At 42.2% G+C, this 23,888-nt stretch overlaps 1 protein-coding gene across 1 annotated transcript in view; it reads left to right on the top strand.

Annotated features, from left to right (window-relative positions):
* Positions 1-23,888, top strand: part of rb (adaptor related protein complex 3 subunit ruby) — an 819,028-nt gene that overhangs the window by 168,699 nt on the left and 626,441 nt on the right. The window contains exon 5 of the mRNA XM_067101830.1: positions 9,368-9,470. Within this exon, the coding sequence (XP_066957931.1) occupies positions 9,368-9,470 (103 nt within the window). The remainder of the gene's footprint in view (positions 1-9,367; positions 9,471-23,888) is intronic.

Genomic DNA, 23,888 nt, shown 5'->3' on the forward strand with positions numbered 1-23,888 from the left:
GAAGCTCTGTTACAAAGTCCTGTAGAGCTTTGGAGGGGGTTGGTAAAACCTGGTCAAGGAGGGGATCCTTGATCCAGCTCCAACCCAGACCTTTGGACACAATACTGTGTGCCCAAGGGCTGAAGGTCCACTGGTCCTTGAACCAGTAAAGGCAACCACCTACCTGAATGGTCTCAGTGGGAGGAAGAGGGCTTGCTTCCTCTACCACGGCCTGATTTGCCTCGAGAGGCGGATCCAGACCTACCTCTATATGGGGCGCGACCCTACCTCCCCTTGCACTTCTGTTGAGGCCGTGAAAAACCCCACGGCCCTCATAGGGAGGAGTTATGCGCGGAGAAGAGGCGTGCGATGGCGCAGCAAGAGGTTGGGCTGGTTGGACCAGCACGTATTGGTGGGGTTGAGCCTTGGAGGTGGAGGTTGGCCTACCGCCGAGACTGGGACAGCTTGAACCACTGTCTGGGGATGAGGCCTCCTCCTGAAGCGCTTCCCGACTTAGCCTGGGAACCACCGGCCTCGGGAGTTTTCCGTTTGAAGGCGGAAATACCCCACCTCGCTCGTGAGACTCTGATTAGCCCTAGTAGCTTTGCTCAGGACTTTTGAGACTTCCTCCTCTGGGAAGAGGTTAGTCCCCAGATGGAGCTCTTCATGAGCTTATTGGGCTCATGGCGAATGGTGGCATCCGTGAAAATGAATTTGCGGCACTCCAGTTTAGCCATCATGAAATCGTACAGGTCTGCCTGAAAACCTGCTAGCAGGGATTTAGCCAGAACCTAGAAAATTTGTTCGTCTGCGCATGAGACGGCTACCGCCTCAGACAGACACAAGGAATTTAGAGACCGGCTCAGTCTCATCCTTGCCTCGAACTCCGTCTTCAGGAGAGCTTCTGGGAGTTTGGAAGCTGCTCACTGAATTGTGAGGACGCACAGAAGGCATCTAATTTGCCCACCGTAAAGAAGATGGGCGTCCTCCAGAACTCCTCACCCCGGGAACACCAGGGATGTGGAGTCCGTCTCCCTGAGCTGAGGCAGAGGTTTGCCTTGAAGCAGGCATGAGCAGTTGCCAAAGCAACTTTATTCATGCAGGGAGTGGGTAACTTGTCACCCAAGGAGAACATAGTATAGTTCCCCTTGAACGGAGTGAGCTTGGTATTATCTGCTTGCCACTCCGTGAGAGTGCGAAGCAGAGCCGATTGTGCCTGGTCCCTAGGGAAGATCACTGTCTCCTTTGGGACCTTATCTGAACGTACCCAGGCTTCCTCCGTCAGCCTAACGAAGCCTAGGTAGGGGGGCAAGAGGTCAGCCGGGAAGAACTCCAGTTCCTCCAGACGTCTTGTGCCCAAACCCTCGATTGTCAGGGTATCCTCATGGCGGATGGCACGTAAGGCAAAACGCCACGGGTTTCCAACGTCAAAGGGAGGGAGGGAAGCAGTATCAGGGATCTGATAACTGGGTCCGGCACCGCCGGAGTGAGCCATATCAGCAATCAGATTCTCCTGACTTTGCAACCTGTCAGCGATCTTGGAAAGCTTAGAGTCGACCTCCGACGAGAACCTAGCTAAAAGCATCCCGGCGAACGCTTCAGGGTCAAAGGCTGGCTGGCGAGGAGGGCTGGGTCTAGCCGCCCTCTTACTCGCTCCTTTGCCCGAGGTTCCAGCTTTACTCACGGAGGCCAAAGGTGCGGAGACCTTTGCCTTCAACGGGGGAAAGGGGGATGCCTTCTGGGAAGACGAGGACTTAAAGCCCTTCGCCTTCCACGAAGTCTTCAACTTGGGGACAGTAGATGGAGCACTGTCCTCAAGATAGAAGACTTGGAAAAGCCCTGAAAAGAAGAGGTTGAAGATGAAGGGGAATCAAACAGGCGCCCGCCCCACCACCTCACTTACCTCACCACCTACCTGGTCCTGCTCAGTATTCATGGGCTCTAAGTCCAGGTCCAGAGCGGCGGCGTCATCGGAAACCTCCGGCGTAGAGGGTCTCTTCTACAAGTGGCTGGGTCACGACCGGATCTGCTCGATGATTGGGGTGGCCACTTCAGTTGGTACGGCCGCAGCGATCCGGGTTCCGGGTAGAGAAGGTCTCTCCACTTTCGTCGAGGGCGTATGGCTTCCCGACGTAACGTTCCTCCCAAACCCAGCCACCCAAGCGCGGAGGGACTCAAGAGCCTCCTTTTTCGAGGACTCGTCAGCCTGAAAAAGGGGGGGATGAGTCAAAGGGGGGGCTAAGAAATACCTACAAAATTACGAAATATAGCCAAAAAATTGTAATATGGAAGGCAGAAATAACATACGGGTGGAAAGCAAATAGCTTACCGACTCATCCTGGGTGCACCCGCAAAGAGCAAAGCACACCTCGCAGCCCTCCGGGTGCCACACGATCAGATCATCAAGTCGGACCACACAACCAGCGTGGGTCCGACACACCACATGGCCATAGGGTTGCTGAAGAGTGGCGGAACACCCGGGCTCCTCACAGCGGACAGTCTGTAAGTGAAAACAGTAAATGAGCTTACCTTTCTAAGAAACTTAATCTAAGTAGGCAAGGGTATTTCAGTAAACCGCCGGAGTACTCCGGCGGAGTGAAAAAACCACGTCAGAGACGGGCCTACTAAAAAGTAACTTAATTTAAGGTAAGCTGGGTATAAACCCCGCCGACTGCCGGAGTAAACCGGCGGACGAGGGGGCCGAATCGACGGGACCTTCACCGCGAGGAATGCTGGGAAGAGAACGGCGAAACCAGGGGTGAAATCACCGGACTCTATGACCATCATAAAATAATAATAATAATAATAATAATAATAATAATAATAATAAATAAATTTCCGCTCAACAGCGGGGTGAACTGCTGGGAAATTCAAACTAATAAACATCTACACAGGGGGTAAAACCGGGACATAAATAAACACACACTAGTCCCCAGGCGGGATGAGCCGAGGAAACAAAACACAATAAGATGGTAACATAATCGGTTAACAGACAATATAAAATTACAATCCCCGGAGTCCGGAACCACCCACACCGGAGATCTCAGGACCTTATCGAAGAGAACCAAAGAAGGGTGAGGCTACCAAACACCACAATCCACCGGGGCAGATGTAAGCGCCAGTCAACCCAACTAAAGTATCTCGAACGCCGTAGCGAACAATAAACAAGGTCGAGAAGAAAACCCTGAGATGTTCGAGAACCTGCTCGATCAAAGGAGAGCGGGTGAAGCGAAAACATGAGCCCAGCTACGAGTCACCTGGAACCAGTTCTGGGAGGGAGCGAATCCCTCAACCAGAAAGATTCACAACATGGGGTGAGAGTCGTACACACCGACATCACCCACAAGAAGATGACGAGAAGCCGGACCCAAAACAGGGTAGGGGAGGGGGTGGAAGTGGACAGGGAAGGTAGTAGGCCAGAGCAGGTGAACAGGAGACTGGGGAGAAACTCACCCGGCTCGACTGCATGGTACCAAAAATCATGGCCTACACCTAGGGGAAGAATGACCAGGACCTCTGTATCTCCCTAAAAACATAGACGTAGCCTATGAAAAAAGGGAGGGGGAAGAGAAGGGAAAGGAGAGAAAAGGGAACAACAGAGAGAGAATTTCCGAGATGAAGACCCACCAGCCGAATGTAAGGGAGGAATAACACTCGTGGAGGAGAAATACCCATAGTAGAGCTCAACCCCTTCGTAAAGAAGAGGGAGGACAACGGGGACTCACTCCACACCCAAACAACGGACAGGAAGGCACGACAACAGAAATCCCTCAACCTGCTGACCCAAACCTCTCACTAACCTAACTCAAAGGGGGGGGAGAGGAGGTCATATAAAGCCTAACATACCTAGGCTGACAAAATAACCAAATAAATCATCAAGTGTGTGTAAAATAAACAAAATAAAAATATAAAAATATACCGTGTTTGGTGCATAGCCTAACCGAAGGAAGCGACAGGATGAGCCTGACGTCCCCACGGAAAAGGACAACGCAGAGGTAGCATGATGTCGAGCATCAGCCCACAATAATGATTAAAATATAATCATTAATAAAAATGTCCAAGAGTAAACATCCCGGTGAGAAAACTAAGCGGGAACAACGGGAACCCGATACAGGAACCTAAGGGACGGATCAAAACATTATCGTTAAAATGAAACCGAACAATCCCACTTAGAAAACCACCAGGATGAGACCTATGGGGAAGCAAAAAGCATGAGCCGACCAGGAAAAACCCAAACAGAACAAGCCGAGTGGGTAAACCTCGCGGACAACATGGCTGGCTGGGGGACGCCGTAGCGTCATAACAAAGCCACGAATAATAACAATTACGGGCTAAGACAGCCAACAAACTATAAGACAACCCCAAAAGAAGATGGTACTTAACTTGGACATGGTGAAGCTGCTCACGCCATGGCAAAATTACGAAAATAAGCCGAAAAAAACACAGGCTAACCAAACACTGTGGCGCAAAAATCAAGTGCTAGAAATGGAATGAGTTCAGATGGCGCTGGAGTCGCCGCGTGGCGGGCTGGGAGCGTGGGCGCTGATCTGGCCCCTCACTCTTCTCGGGGATGTTGACAGGGGATGTCTTTCGAGTGTGGCTCTGTGGTTGTGATTCCTTCACTCACCCTTGGTTATACCGACATCTTCATCGAAGATGCTCGATCTGGGGTAGTAACTCCAGCATTCCTGTAAGCTTTTGCTCTGGTATATTTAGCAATATTTATACCTAGAAATTCGTGTAAGAATGGAATTTCACCGGGTGACACGGGCCGAACTCAGAAAAGGGATTTTGACAAAGGAAAAATCTATTTCTGAGGGAGGCCCGTGTCACCCGGTGACCCTCCCAGAAGGAGGTTTGCCCCCTACTTGTTCATGCCAAGCCTGGGGTGGTGCTAGTCTGGAATGAGTTCAGATGGCGCTGGAGTCGCGTGGGCGGGTGAGCGTGGGCGCTGGTACGGCCCCTCACTCTTCCCGGGGATCTTGACATGTATATACAGTATATATATATATATATATATATATATATATATATATATATATATATATATATATATAATATATATATATAATATATATATATATATATATATATATATATTTTTTTTCCAAATATGTGAACCTTCCTCTGAACATGATATTATTACTGGAAGAATGAGTAGGCACTGTCAGGCGACATCTGGCAACCCACTCCTCTCTCCTGGTCAATTATAGTTGATTATTTACCAAATTTTTTCATCTGCATGGACCCATGAGTTTGCTGTTATTTAGCCCCTATTTAGTGCTTTTTTTCTTATAATGAGCTGCAATAAGCTCTTGTGAAGTGAAAATTAATTGTGGGTTATCCGGCATCACAACTACCAGGGTCAGTGAGAAAATAAGTCAGATAATCGCTGTGCATAAGTTGGAAACTACAACTAAGGATATAGCCGAGGTTGTGGCCGTTAGTGAGCGAACTGTGTAGCGGTGGGTAAAAATGTTAAAAGATGGCGGTTCAGAGAAACTACCTACACATGCGCCTCACACCCGTTGTCGATCTGAGATAAGTCCTAGGACACAGAAACTGATAGAGCGGTTGATAATAATCCCAGGATTGCTGCCTGTATCCTCAAGGAAGAAAATCCTGATTTACTTGGGGAAGTGGGTGAAAGAACCATTCGTACCTGTGTTAGCAAGACTCTCGGATTTCATGAACGTGCTGCCAGGCGTTACCCCTTACTGACCCTTAGACAAAGGAAGAATAGGGTCACTTTTCTTAAGAGGCAGATTGAGTGGGAGGAGGACAGATGGAAGAGTGTTTTGTGGACTGATGAAGCCACACTTTTGTGACATGCAACAGGAGACAGGTGGGGAAAGGTTAAGAGGAGGGGTGGCAGTAACCCACATGACCCCAAATTTGTGGAGCACACTGTAAAACACCCCCAGTGTTTGATGGTGTGGGGATGTTTTTCTTTCTATGGTACAGGAAAACTTATCATAGTGCCTAAGAATCAATCAGTGAACAAGAAAAAGTATTTTGAACTCCTTGTTGATCATCTGGAAGAATGTTTTGAGGTCACCCAAAGTGACTTTTTACAACAAGACTGTGCCCCTACCCATACTGCAAAATTAATCAAGGATTACCGGGATTTTTGTGGCATCAATTATTTTAAAGACTGGCCAGGTAATTCCCTAGACTTAAACCCAATATAGAACTTGTGGAGGATCATGAAAGCAACCATGACGTGTCCATCCCCAAGCTTGAGGTTGCACTATGGAACATCTGGGACAATTTTGACCCAGAATTGCTGAAAAAAATTGCCCTTTCCATCCGACGGCATTTCAAGGCTGTCATAAAAGCCAAAGGAGGCTTAACAAAGTATTAGATGGTGGTAAGTATAGTGTTTTATATATTCTTTTAAATTTTTCATTTACCTTTCAGTTTCTTTCCTCACTGACTACCCAATCAGCCGAGACTATATATACTGTATATATGGTTTTTACGTTGTCATTCCCCGTAGGTTATCGTCACCTTCATTTACATTTCATTAATCGTTAAGTTATATATTTCATTTCACTACAGCACTTGGGCTTGTCCGTAAATTTCATAATCCATCCATCCATCCAAAACCTAGGATATGAAACTGAGATGACAATTGTACACTTAACCCTCTAACGCCGAGCCTCTACTTACAAAAACGTCTCCCGTATGCCGGCGGCGTTCGGGAGTTAGCGCCGAAGCGGAAAAAAAGTTTTTTTAAAAAAATCACAGCACGCTTAGTTTTTAAGATTAAGAGTTCATTTTTGTCTCCTTTTCTTTGTCATTGCCTGAAGTTTAGTATGCAACCATCAGAAATGAAAAAAAATATTATCATATATAAATATTGAAATATGACAGTGCAAAAAAAAATTTTCATATATAATTTTATACAAATCGCGCTGTGAGCAAAATGGGTAAAGCTAACAGGTTATTTTTTTTTCTTTGTATTGTACACTAAATTGCGATGATTTTGGTATATAACAAATTGTAAAACGATCAAAGCAACACAGAGAAAATATTATCACAAAATGATGCATGAATTAAGTAATCATGAGCGTAAAAATTTTTTTTTTTTTTTTTTTTTAATTCACCATAAATCGAAATATTGTGCTAGAGACTTCCTGTTTGTTGAAAAATTAAGCTAATTTTTTGAATATTACTAGACTGTAAGTGTTTTAGCTTACAATTGTAGTTTTCGACCATTTCGGTCGAATTAAAGTTGACCGAAGGTCGAATTTTTTCTATTTATCGTGATTTATATGAAAATATTTCAAAACTGATAAAAGCTACAACCATGAGTTATTTTCTGCTGTATTCTACATGAAATTGTGCACATTTTCATATATAAAAGTTTATGTAACGACTAATATAAAATGGTGCAAACATTACGACAACGTGACGAAAGAATTTCTGAGATGTTCGGCCAAGTTACCGCGCGGACGTAAGGAAAATGTTTTTTTCAAAAATTCACCATAAATCGAAATATTGTGCTAGAGACTTCCAATTTATTGCAAAATTAAGGTAAACGATTGAATATTACTAGAATGTAAGAGTTTTAGCTTACAATTGCATTTTTCGACCATTTTGGTCGAGTTAAAGTTGACCGAAGGTTGAAATTTTGGCAGTTGTGATTTATGTGAAAATATTTCAAAACTAATAAAAGCTACAACCATGAGTTATTTTCTGTTGTATTCTACATGAAACTGCGCACATTTTCATATATAAAAGTTTATGTAACGACTAATGTAAAACGATGCAAACATTACGACAACGTGTGAAAAGAATTTCTGAGATGTTCGGCCGAGTTACAGCGTGCACAGGCGTAAGGAAAAAGTTTTTTTTCAGAAATTCACCATAAATCAAAATATTGTGCTAGAGACTTGCAGTTTGTTGAAAAATGAAGGTACATGATTGAATATTACTAGAATGTAAGAGTTTTAGCTTATTATTGCATTTTTTTTACCATTTTGGTCGAGTTAAAGTTGACCGAAGGTTGAAATTTTGGCAGTTATTGTGATTTATAAGAAAATATTTCAAAACTGATAAAAGCTACAACCATGAGTTATTTTCTGTTGTATTCTACATGAAATTGCGCACATTTCCATATATAAAACTTTATGTAACGACTAATATAAAACGGTGCAAACATTACAACAACGTGACGAAAGAATTTCTGGCGCGGACGTAAGGAAAAATTTTTTTTCAAAAATTCACCATAAATCGAAATATTGTGCTAGAGACTTCCAATTTGTTGCAAAATGAAGGTAAATGATTGAATATTACTAGAATGTAAGAGTTTTAGCTTATTATTGCGTTTTTTTACCATTTTGGTCGAGTCAAAATTGACCGAAGGTTGAAATTTTGGCAGTTATCGTGATTTATATGAAAATATTTCCAAACTGATAAAAGCTACAACCATGGGTTGTATTTTGTTGTATTTTACATGAAATTGCCCACATTTTCATATATAAAACTTTATGTAACGGCTAATATAAAACAGTGCAAAAACTACGACAAAATGACTAAAGAATTTCTGAAATTTTCGGCCGAGTTACTGCGCGGACGTAAGGAAAAAGTTTTTTTTAAAAATTCACCATAAATCGAAATATTGTGCTAGAGACTTCCAATTTGTTGCAAAATGAAGGTAAATGATTGAATATTACTAGAATGTAAGAGTTTTAGCTTACAATTGCGTTTTTCTACCATTTCGGTCGAGGCAAAGTTGACCGAAGGTTGAAATTTTTGTTCATCGACGTACGGTACGTCCACTCAGCACCCAACAGACAATTTTAGTCGACGTATGATACGTCCAGTTGGCGTTTAAGGGTTAACTGGTGCTGATGGTGTTTCTTTGTGTTCCAAAACGTAGGACTGCTTAAGTAGGGCATACAGTACAGTAGGTCATTTTCCATAATTTCTCAGCTGGTGCTTCCTCAGAAAAGAGGGAGCTTGATTTTTTGTTTTGTGAATTCTCTGCATAAGATCAGAATACTGTACATTATCCACTTTAGCACCAGTTCCATACCAGCCCTTTGTAATGTCATGGTGCACACCTTCCAGCAAGGGAATGAGGTCTGTATGGCATGGTTCCATCTTCTGGGGATCAGTGGTCTTCATGTGCCTCCTGGGAACCTGTATTATCCAGTTGCTTCCTTTGCAATAGCATTCATGAAGATCCTCAATATTGGGGTTGATTTTATTACTGTTGTTACCTGTCAGTTTATTTCCAACTTTGGCAGACTCCTTTTTATGTTATTGTAATGGCAAAATATACACCTTTCAGCAGGGAACATCAGGTCTAGAGTGGTCGTATCTTTTGGGGGTCTACAGAATTGTAAAAAAGTCTTAATTGGAATATTTTCTATTTCAGTCTTGATCCGGAACAGAAAGAAGAGCTGATACAGGTTTTGGAGAAGCTGTTGTCAGATAAAACTACTTTAGTTGTTGGATCGGCAGTCATGGCTTTTGAAGAAGTAAGTCTTACAGCTTTCCAGTTAACATGTGGAAGTTACTTACTACAATATTTTGTGTTACATTATCATAATAAAAATGATTGGTTGACATAACCCCAGCTCTCACCATCTTTTTATGTTTTTTCTTTTGCAAATTAATTGTAAATTTTGTGTATCTGCAGAGCTTTAGATGTTCCAGTATTAAGTTGTATGGATGCATAGTTTTGTTGGTCGGTCTTACAGTGTATCAGCTTCCTACATAAATGGTACCTGAATTAGAGATTATTGAATTATATATTACTGAGATTGTCATGTATTTTCTCCAGGTAATAACAGAATAATAGTAATTGAGTAATCGTTAATATAGAATTCAGTGATCTCTTGTTAAAGTATTGCTTATGTAGGTTTTTCCTTATTTTTCTGTGTTACTTACCTTTTAGTTTACCTTCCAGCATTCTCCTTAGCTATTCTGAGAGGCTGTGTTACCTGGATGCATTTTATAAACCCTTAACTGTGAGGTCCTTACTCACTGCAAAGGCCATGAGCCCCACAACTTGTGAATGTATGTTGTAGGAATGTACTGAGTTACTGACTTTCTTCAAATGCTTCAAGGCTGGTCCCATTTTTTATCAAATAAAACTTAAGAGGACAAATCTATTCAGATTGACAAGGTCCATCTTAGCTCAGTTCTGAGGTCATGCGTATGCTAATTGGTGGTTCTTAACCTTTTCTGGATTGAGGCACCCCTGCCAGGCCTTGCAGGAGTCCCTGGCATCTCTTCTGGGCTCGACCTGTGTCACCCAGTGAAATGGTTCCAATAGCACACATTTCTAGGTATAACTATTGCTAAATCTACCAGAGAAAAAAGTTATCCATAATGCCGGGGTTACTACCCCCGGATCGAGCACCATAATGGTGTCGGTATGCACTAGGGGTGAGTGGAAACCACTATCACAGGTCTTCATCCTATAGATCTCTCTATTCTCAAAGTCCCAAATTTGGGGGTGCCGTACCAAGGATTGCCTCCCGCTCACCCACTAAGAGCCCTCCGCGGCCGCCATCTTCATTTCAATTTTAGCACAAGCACGCGTACACCGTAAACATTTTGCTTTCGTGATTGTGTTCTGTTTTTTCAGCTCATCATGTCCTCCACCGAGAGTTTTCCACCATCTAAGTTGAGTACTATTTCTGATTGGTTTGTTTAACGCAAGAGGCATTGTACTTATGAACTGTACGTAAATATTGTTTACCAGTGTAAATAGTTCTGCTACGCAGCTGAGCGTGGGCTGTGTGTGCCTCTTTCCCGTTTTCGACCCTCAGTCTCAACTTTCCTATTAACCCTTTAACGCCGAAGCCCTATTTACAAAAACGTCTCCCGTATGCCGGCGGCGTTCGGTGAGTTAGCGCCGAAGCGGAAAAAAAGTGTTTTTAAAAAAATCACAGAACGCTTAGTTTTAAGAGTTCATTTTTGGCTCATTTTTTTTGTCATTGCCTGAAGTTTAGTATGCAACCATCAGAAATGAAAAAAATATCATTATCATATATAAATATTGGAATATATGACAGCGAAAAAAAAAAACTCGTATATAATTGTATACAAATTGCGCTGTAAGCAAAACGCTTAAAGCTAATGAGTTAATTTTTTTAGTTGTATTGTACACTAAATTGCGATGATTTTGGTATATAACAAATTTTAAAACTATCAAAGCAACACAGAAAAAATATTATCACAAAATGATGCATGAATTTGTAACACGCGGACGTAAAAAAATGTTTTTTTCAAAAATTCACCATAAATCGGAATATTGTGCTAGAGACTTCCCGTTTGTTGAAAAATGAAGCTAATTGATTGAGGATTACTAGACTGTAAGTGTTTTAGCTTACAATTGCAGTTTTCGACCATTTCGGTCGAGTTAAAGTTGACCGAAAAGTCGAATTTTTCTATTTATCGTGATTTATATGGAAATATTTCAAAACTGATGAAAGCTACAACCATGAGTTATTTTTTGTTGTATTGTACATGAAATTGCGCATATTTTCATATATAAAACGTTTTGTGACGACTAATTTAAAGCGGTGCAAATATTACGACAACGAGACGAAAGAATTTCTGAGATGTTGGCCGAGTTACAGCGCAGAGCGTAAGGAAAATGTTTTTTTAAAAATTCACCATAAATCGAAATATTGTGCTAGAGACTTCCAGTTTATTGCAAAATGAAGTTAAACGATTGAATATTACTAGAATGTAAGAGTTTTAGCTTACAATTGCGTTTTTGACCATTTCGGTCGAGTTAAAGTTGACCGAAGGTTGAAATTTTGGCAGTTATCGTGATTTATGTGAAAATATTTCAAAACTGATAAAAGCTACAACAATGAGCTATTTTCTGTTGTATTCTACATGAAATTGTGCACATTTTCATATATAAAAGTTTATGTAACGACTAATGTAAACGATGCAAACATTACGACAACATGATGAAAGAATTTCTGAGATGTTCGGCCGAGTTACATGGCGCGAGGCGTAAGGAAAAAAATTTTTTTCAGAAATTCACCATAAATCGAAATATTGTGCTAGAGACTTCCAGTTTGTTGCAAAATGAAGGTACATGATTGAATATTACTAGAATGTAAGAGTTTTAGCTTATAATTGGGTTTTTTTTACCATTTTGGTCGAGTTAAAGTTGACCGAAGTTTGAAATTTTGGCAGTTATCTTGATTTATATGAAAATATTTCAAAACTGATAAAAGCTACAACCATGAGTTATTTTCTGTTGTATTCTTCATGAAATTGCGCACATTTCCATATATAAAACTTTATGTAACGACTAATATAAAACAGTGCAAACATTACGATAACGTTTGAAAAGAATTTCTGGCGCGGACGTAAGGGAAAAAGTTTTTTTCAAAAATTCACCATAAATCGAAATATTGTGCTAGAGACTTCCAGTTGGTTGCAAAATGAAGGTAAATGATTGAATATTACTAGATCGTAATAGTTTTAGCTTAAAATTGCGTTTTTTTACCATTTCGGTCGAGTCAAAGTTGACCGAAGGTTGAAATTTTGGCAGTTATCGTGGTTTATATGAAAATATTTCATAACTGATAAAAGCTACAACCATGGGTTTTATTTTGCTGTATTGTACATGAAATTGCGCACATTTTCATATATAAAACTTTATGTAACGGCTAATATAGAACAGTGCAAAAATTACGACAAAATGGCGTAAGAATTTATGAAATTTTCGGCTGAGTTACCGCCCGTGCTTAAGAAAAAAGTTTTTTTCAAAAATTCACCATAAATCGAAATATTGTGCTAGAGACTTCCAATTTGTTGCAAAATGAAGGTACATGATTGAATATTACTAGAATGTAAGAGTTTTAGCTTACAATTGCGTTTTTCGACCATTTTAGTCGAGTCAAAGTTAACCGAAGGTTGAAATTTTTTGTAGTCGACTTACGGTACGTCCACTCGGCACCCAACAGACAATTTTAGTCGACGTATGATACGCCCAATAGGCGTTTAAGGGTTAACAGAACGAATTCTCCTAGTTTTTATCTATACTCCATTCAGTTTGGAACTTAATTGGAGAATTTACTATGTCGCTGGTAGGAGATGAAGAACCTTTGTATCATGGCCGAACTAGGCTCAACCTTTTCTGATAATAGAATTTGAGTCTTTTTATCAGTCTCCTTCCTCCACCAGCGAGCTGGTACCTTCTTGATGGTGTGATTTATCATGATGGTAGCTGATATGTACAAGGATGGATGGCATGTCCATTCCTGGATTAATTTATGCATGTGATTCGGCGTCAGGGGTAGGCCATCTTGGTACCTAACGTTACCTATATAACCCATGTTTTCTGGATCTTCTCTGCCGCCGAGTCAATTATGTATTTATATATGTATTTATATGTTTAATCTTTAGGCTAACCCACATCACGAATGGTTGACTTAATTATATCTTGTTGTTCATATTTGGTAGTTTTATTTCTAATATAAGGTAGTTACTAGCCTAGCCTACCTAGGCTAGGCAGGACAGCGCTCTTACACGATGCTCAGGCTACCTAGCTCTCCTGAATAGGCCGTCTTACGGTTTTGGGGGGGGAAGTTAGGCTAGTGAGGGAGTTCCCCGTTCACACTTAGCCCACCTGACCAGGCCGTTAGGTTTTTGGAGGGTGAGGTTAGGCTAGTGAGCGAGTTCCTCATTCACAATTAGCCCACCTGGCCAGGCCGTTAGGTTTTTGGAGGGTAAGGTTAGTTTAGTGAGAGGGCTCCTCAATTCATATTTTGCCACCTGACCAAGCTGTCTCGGTTTTCGAGAGTGTGGCTGAGTTAGGACGTAGGTCCTTCTCTCCCCACACCGGTGGCACTAATCCTGGCCTTCCTGACCAGGCCAAAAAGCTTTGGTTTTTGGAGGGTAGGCTAGGATCAGTTAACTCCGTGATTTTCGTGTATGTAGCCTAGTCCCCCCTTTTTTACCTTAACGATTAGAAATTGGCGTCGTTGCCTGAGCGACATCCTCGTAAGAGGAAAGCCGTTCGCTTGCGTTCGGCACCCCCGTAAAGAGGTTATAGTCGACTTCCGGAAGGTGCTTCCCACCTGACCGGTCGCCATTCGCCGGGTTTCCGCCACTCACCTACCTTTCCCCTAACGGGCGGTGTTTCGTTAGCTCGCTTCTAATTGCTTTTAGTAGTTAGTAGCTGGAGCGTCGAAGATCGTTCCGTTGAAGCATAATAACAGTTACGGTATGTTAGAATTCACGTCTCCGCCGGGCTAGTCGGATCTTTCTTTGTTTTTGTCCATTTAACCACTCCGGTGGGTATGGTTCTCGGTTGTTTGGCGGTTTCCATTATATGGTTTCCGCCCTGAGCGTTTGAGAAAGGGCTATATGCGAACCCCCTATTCCGCTCCTATTACGCCGATCCCATATCATGCGACACAATGAGATTTCAGTGACTAATCACGGCAGAGTATCATAGAGTACCTGTTTATAACATATATAGTAGTTAACCATTCGGTAGCATAATCTATGTGTTTAGACTTTTGCTGCCGGACTCAGTTCCGGCGGGTTTTGCCTTGATGATTCGCATGTACCATCATCCATAATCTATGTTAAGGTAAACTGTGACCGCCGGACTTAGTTCCGGCGGGTCTTGCCTTAATGATACTCATGTACCATCATTCCACTTACAGATGGTACGTTGCCAGGAGCCAGGGTGCACGGCCGTTCTCCAGCAACCCTGCGGACACAAGGTGTGCCGTTCGCACTCCAGCTGTGCAGTGCATGTTGGGGACCTGACTGTTTGGCACCCGGACGGCTGTGAAATTTGTTACGCTCTTTACAAGCTAGTGTCCGATGAGTCGGTAAGTGGTAGGAGACCGCTACCCTTTAGTCCCCTTTTTGATTTAATGGCTCATATGGATGTACAGGTATTCCCCTACTTACGATGGGGTTAGGTTCCGAAAAACCCATCGTTTGTTGAAAAAATTGTAACTCGAATATGGCCTAGCCTACACTAGGGTAATCAGTACCTTCTTCTTCTGCTTCTTTTAACGTGCTTTTATTCCCATTTTTATATGGGGTAAGCACGATGCCTTCTTTTGAAGGACTTTTTGATTTGGCTTTGGGGTAGACCTGTGGTCTCGATCGGCTGCCCTGCCTGACATCGCTTAGACCCCAGTGCGTATGTTTCATGTATCATACCCGACCCAACGCCCTTTCTTCCCAGCAGCGAAGTTATTGCGCTGGTATGGCGAGAGTTCGAGACGTGTGAGATGTTTGTTATGTTTGTTTTTTTTTTTTTTTTTTTTTTTTTTTAGAAGGTGTTGTAGTGGCTTTGTTTTGTGTGTGTATTTAGTCTGTAACATCCATTTGCTTTTTAAGCAAACCTATCCGTTGATTACATATATAATCCCGGGATGTCTACATGGATAGCAAAGTGTCTGCCTCTCTGATCAGTCGGCTGCGGGTTTGAACTCGCGCCACAGGCCTCTACGAAGTCCGAAGCTGCTGCTGTAACCGACTGAGCCATCGAGGCTCTACTAGGGTAATCAGTACCATCTATACATATATGGTAGCCTAGCCTACACTACACAGTATACTTTATACATATATGGTATAGTAATTATTAGTGTCAGCTAATTCTGCAGGTTCAATGCAGACTGACATGATAAGTCAGTATACAAAGAAATTGAATAACAAACAAGGCCTGGCCTGCACTTTCGTATATCATATACGGTAGCCTAGCCTACATTATACTGTATTCTATTTTCACATAACACCGCCGTATTATACAAACATCAAAATAACGAATGTGCATCTTTTCCATGGATCTTTTAAAAAGTTATGCTTTACTACACTGTATCCAATCGTAAATATTCTTATACTGCTTTTGCATTATAAATTCTGATCATAGCGATCAAATGTTTTGGTTTCGGAATCGATCACGCGGTCTTTATTTCGATGCATTTAACTCAGTTCAGAGGGCATTTCTTGCTTCTAGTTAGCGTAAATGAATCTCTAGATACTTTATTTATAAGGGGCATATGTATTCGTTATACGAAGTGTTTTTATGTCGAAATATAACTTAAATATGTCTCGGTGTGAAATTATTTTAGCCATTTTTTTTGTTAGTAGATGACGTTGGCGGCTGGCCGTTTGTTTTGTGTAAACAAAAAAAATTAAGATTCCGTTCGCTATTTTCTCTTGATTTCATCATCATACCACGAGCTTTTCGTATGTATCTTTTATCGGCGTGAAAACAGCAGTAATATGTGTTCTTTCATGTCCAGCAGTTTTGATTAAAATACTTTCCAATTTTATTTGCGGTTGAGTTTCATCCATGTTGCCAATGTACGATAATTTATAGTCATTAGCAGCTTGAACATTCTTTTCTCAGTGTCAGCTACAACTTGCAGCTTAATTTTACTGCAGCAGTATATTTCCTTGCCGATCTTTTCTCCGAAGCGGATAAGGGTAGTGTAAAAACATATCAGTACTTAACGTCATTTTTAACATAACTACGATAGTTTAACCGTACGATAGTTGAAATACAAGCAAAAGAGTTATCTGATTCGGTTATTAGCAAAACAACAGAGTCTCGTTCGGTTGTTTATGGCTGTACGCATTTTCGCAAGAGTATAAGGTTACTAACAATGCTTTTATTATTCTCTTGCTTTTTTAACTAGAAGATGGAATAAAGAGATGGAGAAAAAGAAGTTGGTCTATTGTAAGTTGGTCTTTCTTGCTGCCTGATTCTACGGCAATTGTAGTGTACGCTGTTGCTTGTGCCCGCTCGAAATTTAAAAATATTTTCTAAATATTGTCGTTCCGGTATTAATTGCTAACTCCATCGTAAACTCGAATTATCGTAAGACGAATTATCGTCACTCGTGCACTACCTGTATTTACAAACGCACAAAAATTGCAAACGAACACTGACCTATTTTAACTTCCGACACAACGAGGGCAAGTGAGGTCAGCTCATTGAATTAATGTACCTATTCCAGCCTCTCGGGCCAACGTATCATACGTACACCGTACGCTGCCTGATTGTACGTTGTTGCCTGCGCCAGTCGCCTGCAAAATTTAAAAATACGTATTTTCAAAATATTATATCGATATTAACTGCTAATCCCATCGTAAAAGCGAATTATCGTAAGTCGAATTATCGTAACTCGAGCACTACCTGTATACGAAAATTAGGAGAATATTTTCAGTAAGTCCTACCTTCTCTTCCAGTCTAGCCCTGCAATCCGTGCCTCTTCGCTGTCGATCCTGAAGACCTGGGTCGGCGGATTTGGGAGGAACGTTGCGTCTGGCCACCCCTACGTGCTGTCGGAGGAGATTTGCAATCTCCTCTATCCGGGTGCCTGGATCTCTGCCGCAGTACCGAGGGAGTTGGCCGCCCCACTCATCGAGATGATCAGGCAAGAGATGCAGCCCTCCCAAGACGACAACCTGTGCGGAGAGGTGGCGGAAGAGGTGGCGGCTATCAACATACACCTAGAACCCATGAGCGTTGATGACCAACAGGTAGAAGGTAGGGTGGTAAGTGAGGCAGGTGAGGATAGTTTAAATAGATCCCTATTTGGTTCACCTTCTTCTTCCTCTTCCTTCCAGGGATTTCCCAAGTCAGCTAACCTTGGGGACAGATCTCGGTCTGTTATCCCCAAGGTGAAATCTCTGAAAAAGAAGGACTTACCAAAGTCCTCTAGAGCTCAAAAGTCTAATCCGCCAGCTCCCTCTAGGTCGTCACTGGCTCCCAAACCAGTGACGTCCTCAAGTAAGGCTACTCCCTCTTCTAAGGGGTCGAGGTCCAGAGATTCAAAGGCTAAGCCCCCCACAGCCTAGCTTTGACTCTGAGGCCTTTGTCGAACTGCTGATGCAGAGGATCGACTCCATGGTAGAAGCTAGGCTACAAGATCTTTCGTCTCAGCTTGTCACAAGCTTAGAGACCTCCGGACAGTCAGTGCTGTCATTGGCACAAAAGGTGCAGGCCCAGGAAAGCTTGCTCTCCAGATTCATCCAATCTGGAGCAGCACAACAATCACAGGTTGTCCCGGATGCCTCCAAACTGCCCCCCTTTGAAAAGGGGAACCCGTGGCGGCTGGCCCTGCATGCTCCCCTGTATAATGGCACACTGACTATTGAGGGTTTGGGCACTCGTCGTCTGGAAGAACTGGAGTTCTTTCCAGCCGACCTAGTCCCTCCCTATCCAGGCTTTGCCAGGTTAACCCTTAAATGCCTATTGGACGTATCATACGTTGACTAAAATTGTCTGTTGGGTGCCAAGTGGACGTACCGTACGTCGACTACAAAAAATTTCAACCTTCGGTCAACTTTGACTCGACCGAAATGGACAAAAAACGCAATTGTAAGCTAAAACTCTTGCATTCTAGTAATATTCAATCATGTACCTTCATTCTGCAACAAATTGGAAGTCTCTAGCACAATATTTCGATTTATGGTGAATTTTTGAAAAAACTTTTTCTTACGCACGGCGGTAACTCTGAAAAATTTCATAAATTCTTTCGTCATTTTGTCGTAATTTTTGCACTGTTCTATATTAGCCGTTACATAAAGTTTTATATATGAAAATGTGCGCAATTTCATGTACAATACAGCAAAAATATAATCCATGGTTGTAGCTTTTATCAGTTTGGAAATATTTTCATATAAACCATGATAACTGCCAAAATTTCAACCTTCGGTCAACTTTGACTCAACCGAAATGGTAAAAAAACGCAATTTTAAGCTAAAAATCTTACGATCTAGTAATATTCAATCATTTACCTTCATTTTGCAACCAATTGGAAGTCTCTAGCACAATATTTTGATTTATGGTGAATTTCTGAAAAAAACTTTTTCCTTACATCTGCGCCAGAAATTCTTTCGTCATGTTGTCGTAATGTTTGCACTGTTTTATATTAGTTGTTACATAAAGTTTTATATATGGAAATGTGCACAATTTCATGTAGAATATAACAGAAAATAACTCATGGTTGTAGCTTTTATCAGTTTTGAAATATTTTCATATAAATCACGATAACTGCCAAAATTTCAAGCTTCGGTCAACTTTAACTCGACCGAAATGGCAAAAAAACGCAATTATAAGCTAAAACTCTTACATTCTAGTAATATTCAATCATGTACCTTCATTTTGCAACAAACTGGAAGTCTTTAGCACAATATTTCGATTTATGGTGAATTTCTGAAAAAAATTTTTTCCTTACGTCTGCGTCGCGTGTAACTCGGCCGAACATCTCAGAAATTCTTTTCGTCATGTTGTCGTAATGTTTGCATCGTTTTACATTAGTCGTTACATAAACTTTTATATATGAAAATGTGCGCAATTTCATGTAGAATACAACAGAAAATAGCTCATGGTTGTAGCTTTTATCAGTTTTGAAATATTTTCACATAAATCACGATAACTGCCAAAATTTCAACCTTCGGTCAACTTTAACTCGACCGAAATGGTAAAAAAACAATTGTAAGCTAAAACTCTTACATTCTAGTAATATTCAATCGTTTAACTTCATTTTGCAATAAATTGGAAGTCTCTAGCACAATATTTCGGTTTATGGTGAATTTTTGAAAAAAACATTTTCCTTACGGCCTTGTGGTAAGTTTCGGCGAACATCTCAGAAATTCTTTCGTCTCATTGTCGTAATATTTGCACCGCTTTATATTAGTCATTACATAAATTTTTATATATGACAATGTGCGCAATTTCATGTACAATACAACAAAAAATAACTCATGGTTTTAGCTTTTATCGGTTTTGAAATATTTCCACATAAATCACGATAAATAGAAAAAATTCGACTTTCGGTCAACTTTAACTCGACCGAAATGGTTGAAAACTGTAATTGTAAGCTAAAACACTTACAGTCTAGTAATATTCAATCAATTACCTTCATTTTTCAACAAACGGGAAGTCTCTAGCACAATATTTCGATTTATGGTGAATTTTTGAAAAAACATTTTTATGTCCAAAAATTTGAATTCATGCATCATTTTGTGATAATATTTTCCTGTGTTGCTTTTGATCGTTTTACAATTTGTTATATACCAAAATCATCGCAATTTAGTATACAATACAACTAAAAAAATTAACTCATTAGCTTTAACCGTTTTGCTTACAGCGATTTGTATACAATTATATATGAGTTTTTTTTCAGCTGTCATATATTCCAATATTTATATATGATAATGATATTTTTTCATTTCTAATGATTGTATACTAAACTTCAGGCAATGACAAAAAAATGAGCCAAAAATGAACTCTTAATCTTAAAACTAAGCGTGCTGTGATTTTTGAAAAACTTTTTTCCGCTTCTGGGAGCTAACTCACCGAACGCCGCCGGCATACTGGGAGACGTTTTTTTGTAAATAGGGCTTCGGCGTTACAGGGTTAACTGAGAAGCCTGGATTAGGTCTGATAAGGTCCCTAATGAAACAGTCATCTTTCCCAAGGACCAAGCTCAATCCACCCTGATGCGCGCTCTCACCAAATGGGAGTACGAGAACACGAAACTTACCCCCCTTTAAGGGAAGTTTCACGATGTTCTCCGTAGGTGACTCCATCCCTACCCCCTGCACTACTAAGATTGCAGAGCTGACCCTCCAGGCTGGGATAGATGGCAAGCCTATGCCTCAACTCCGGGAGACAGATCCTACTTCCCTTCTCTTCCCCGGAGATTCGGAATGTTGGTTGGGAGCTCCGGCAACGTTGGTGGGGAAACTCGATCCCGAGTGTGCCTCCACCCTGTTCAGTGAGCAACTTCCCAGGATTCCGGAGGCTCTGCTGAAGGCGGAGTATGAGGCTAAGTGCAGGTTGAGTCGCTCCCTGCATTCCGTCACCATCTCAGAGGTAACAGCATTAGCTTATAATGACGAACCTCTGTTTCAGGTCCTCACGAAGTCGTTATTGGCGTCCTTCCAATCGGACCTTTATGACTTCGTGGTTGCAAGACAGAACTGCCAGAAACACATCTTCGCAGATGCCACCATCAGGCATGAGCCCAATAGACTCACGAAGAGCTCTATCTGGGGACCTAACCTCTTCCCAGAGGATGAGGTCAATAATGTCATGGCAGAGGCAACTAGAGCGAACCAGAGTCTTCGCTCTCGCTGGGGCCTTCCTTTCTAAAGGAAGTTCTCTGAGACCTCTGGACCTCAACCTAAGGAAAGGAAAAGGTTCAGGAGATTCCAGGGCTATAAGAAACCTCAGGCTCAAACTGTGCTTCAGGTGGTACCGGTCTCACAGATCGGCCAGCCTTCTACATCCAAGACACAACCTCAGCAGCAGTTCGTACTGATGCAGCCGGCTCAGCAAGCTTCTGCTCCGCCAGCCTTCGTGACGTCCCCAGCTTTCAACGCCTCGTTTGAAAGCCAAGGGGCATTTCGGGGCTACAATAGGCATGCGAGGGGAAGCAGGGCTAGAGCCGCCTACAGAGGTAGAGCAGCATCCAGACCTCTCTCACGTGGAAGAGGAGGCCGTGGAGGCAAAGGAAGTAAGGCCTCTCCTAATCAATGAGACTCCACAGGTAGGCGGGAGATTATATCTCTTCTGGGACCATTGGACCTTCCGCCCATGGGCCCACAGTATAATCTCAAAAGGTCTGGGATGGAGCTGGAGCAAGGGGCCTCCTCCGCCAGTCAGATTCCATCAACATCCATCCAAAGACTTACTGGACTTTGCAAAAGAACTTCTACAAAAGAAGGCAATAAAGAAAGTCAGGCGCTTGAAATTTCAAGGCCGTCTGTTCAGTGTCCCGAAGAAAGACTCACACAAGCAAAGAGTAATTCTGGACCTGTCTCGTCTCAACTTATACATTCAATGCGACAAGTTTCGCATGCTTACAATCTCGCAGGTACGGACCCTACTTCCCCGTGGGGCCGTCACCACCTCTATAGATCTTTCAGACGCATATTATCACGTCCCGGTTGCGAGAAACTTCTCTCCTTACCTAGGGTTCAGACTAGGAAAACAAGCATACTCGTTCAGAGTCATGCCATTCGGGCTCAACATAGCGCCCAGAATTTTTACCAAACTGGCAGAGACAGTAGTCCAAGAGCTACGGGCCCAAGGGATCATGCTGGCCGCATATCTGGACAATTGGATAATTTGGGCATCCAACGTCAAGGAATGTCGAAAAGCAACTTCCACAGTAATCAACTTCCTGGAATACTTGGGTTTCCAAATAAACAGGAAGAAATCCCGTCTAGTTCCGGTGGCTCAATTTCAGTGGTTGGGAATCCAATGGGACCTAAACACACACAAACTGTCACTTCTGCCAGCCAAAAGGAGGGAAATAGCCAAAGCTACCAGGCAGTTCCTCAAAAACAAAAGAGCCTCTCGTCGTACCTAAGAAAGAGTTCTAGGCTCTCTTCAGTTCGCTTCAGTAACAGACTTGTTGCTAAAAGCCAGACTGAAGGATATAAACAGGGTATGGCAGAAACGAGCCAACAGCAGAAACAGAGACAAGCTGTCTCTGATTCCGCAGATATTGAGGAAGAGGCTTTGACCATGGTCGACAGTCAAGAGTTTGGCAAGGTCAGTGCCTCTTCAATTTCCCCCTCCATCGATAGTGATCCATACGGGTGCTTCCCTAAGCGGATGGGGAGGATACTCCCAACACAAGAAAGTTCAGGGAACATGATCGACAGTATTCCGCCAGTTCCATATCAACATTCTAGAGGCAATGGCAGTATTTCTAACATTAAAGAAACTGCGTCCAGCCAGACAGATTCACATCAGACTGGTGCTGGACAGTGCAGTAGTGGTGCATTGCCTAAACAGAGGGGCTCCAAGTCGAGCCATATCAATCAGGTAATGATTGCAATTTTCTCTCTGGCAAGAAAACATCTTTGGCACCTGTCAGCTACCCACCTGGCAGGTGTTGAATGTCATTGCAGATTCACTGTCCAGGACAACTCCGCTGGAGTCGGAATGGTCCTTGGACAGGACGTCGTTCGAGTGGATTTGTCTTCAGGTACTGGGTCTCCAGGTAGACCTGTTTGCCACAGAGAGCAACCACAAGCTTCCGTGTTACATTGCTCCCAATCTAGACCCTCTAGCTCATTCCACAGATGTGATGTCACTCGACTGGAACAGATGGCAAAGGATCTATCTGTTTCCACCAATAAACCTGTTGACGAAAGTTTTACACAAACTCAGATCATTCAAAGGTCAAATAGCACTTGTGGCACCCAACTGGCCGAAGAGCGGTTGGTTTCCTTTACTGCTAGAGTTGAAGCTCCAGCACAAACAGATCCCCAATCCAAGATTGACACAAGTAGTGCAAACTCGGACTGTGTCATCTTCCTCAAGAATTCTGAATGCCCTAGCTTTATGGACTTCATGAAGTTTGCAGCTCAGAAAGACGCTAACATTGGCCCTCTTAATACACTGTTCATAGAATCAGATAAGAGGGAATCTACTGTCAGACAGTATGACTCAGCAGTTAAAAAGTTAGCATTATTTCTGAGGGAATCTGAAGCTCATGAAATGACCACGAACCTAGCGATCTCCTTCTTCAGATCATTATTTGAGAAAGGATTGGCCACTAGTACTATTACTACAACAAAATCTGCTTTAAGAAAAATATTTTTACATGGCTTTAATATTAACCTTACAGACTCATATTTTTCGTCAATTCCTAAAGCATGCGCTCGTCTTAGACCAGCAACCCGTCCACACACGGTTTTCTGGTACTTAAATGACGTACTTAAATTGGCATCAGACACTGATAACGAATTATGTTCATACCTGAGTCTGTTAAGGAAAAAGTTATTCCTAGTAAGTCTAGCCTCAGGAGCTAAAATTTCTGAACTGTCTGCTCTTTCTAGAGAGCCGAATCATGTTGATTTCCTCCCGTCAGGTGAAGTTCTCTTGTCTCCGGATCTCAGTTTTCTAGCGAAGAATGAGG

This window comes from Macrobrachium rosenbergii, chromosome 58, assembly GCF_040412425.1.
Source record: "Macrobrachium rosenbergii isolate ZJJX-2024 chromosome 58, ASM4041242v1, whole genome shotgun sequence".
NCBI lineage: Eukaryota > Metazoa > Arthropoda > Malacostraca > Decapoda > Palaemonidae > Macrobrachium > Macrobrachium rosenbergii.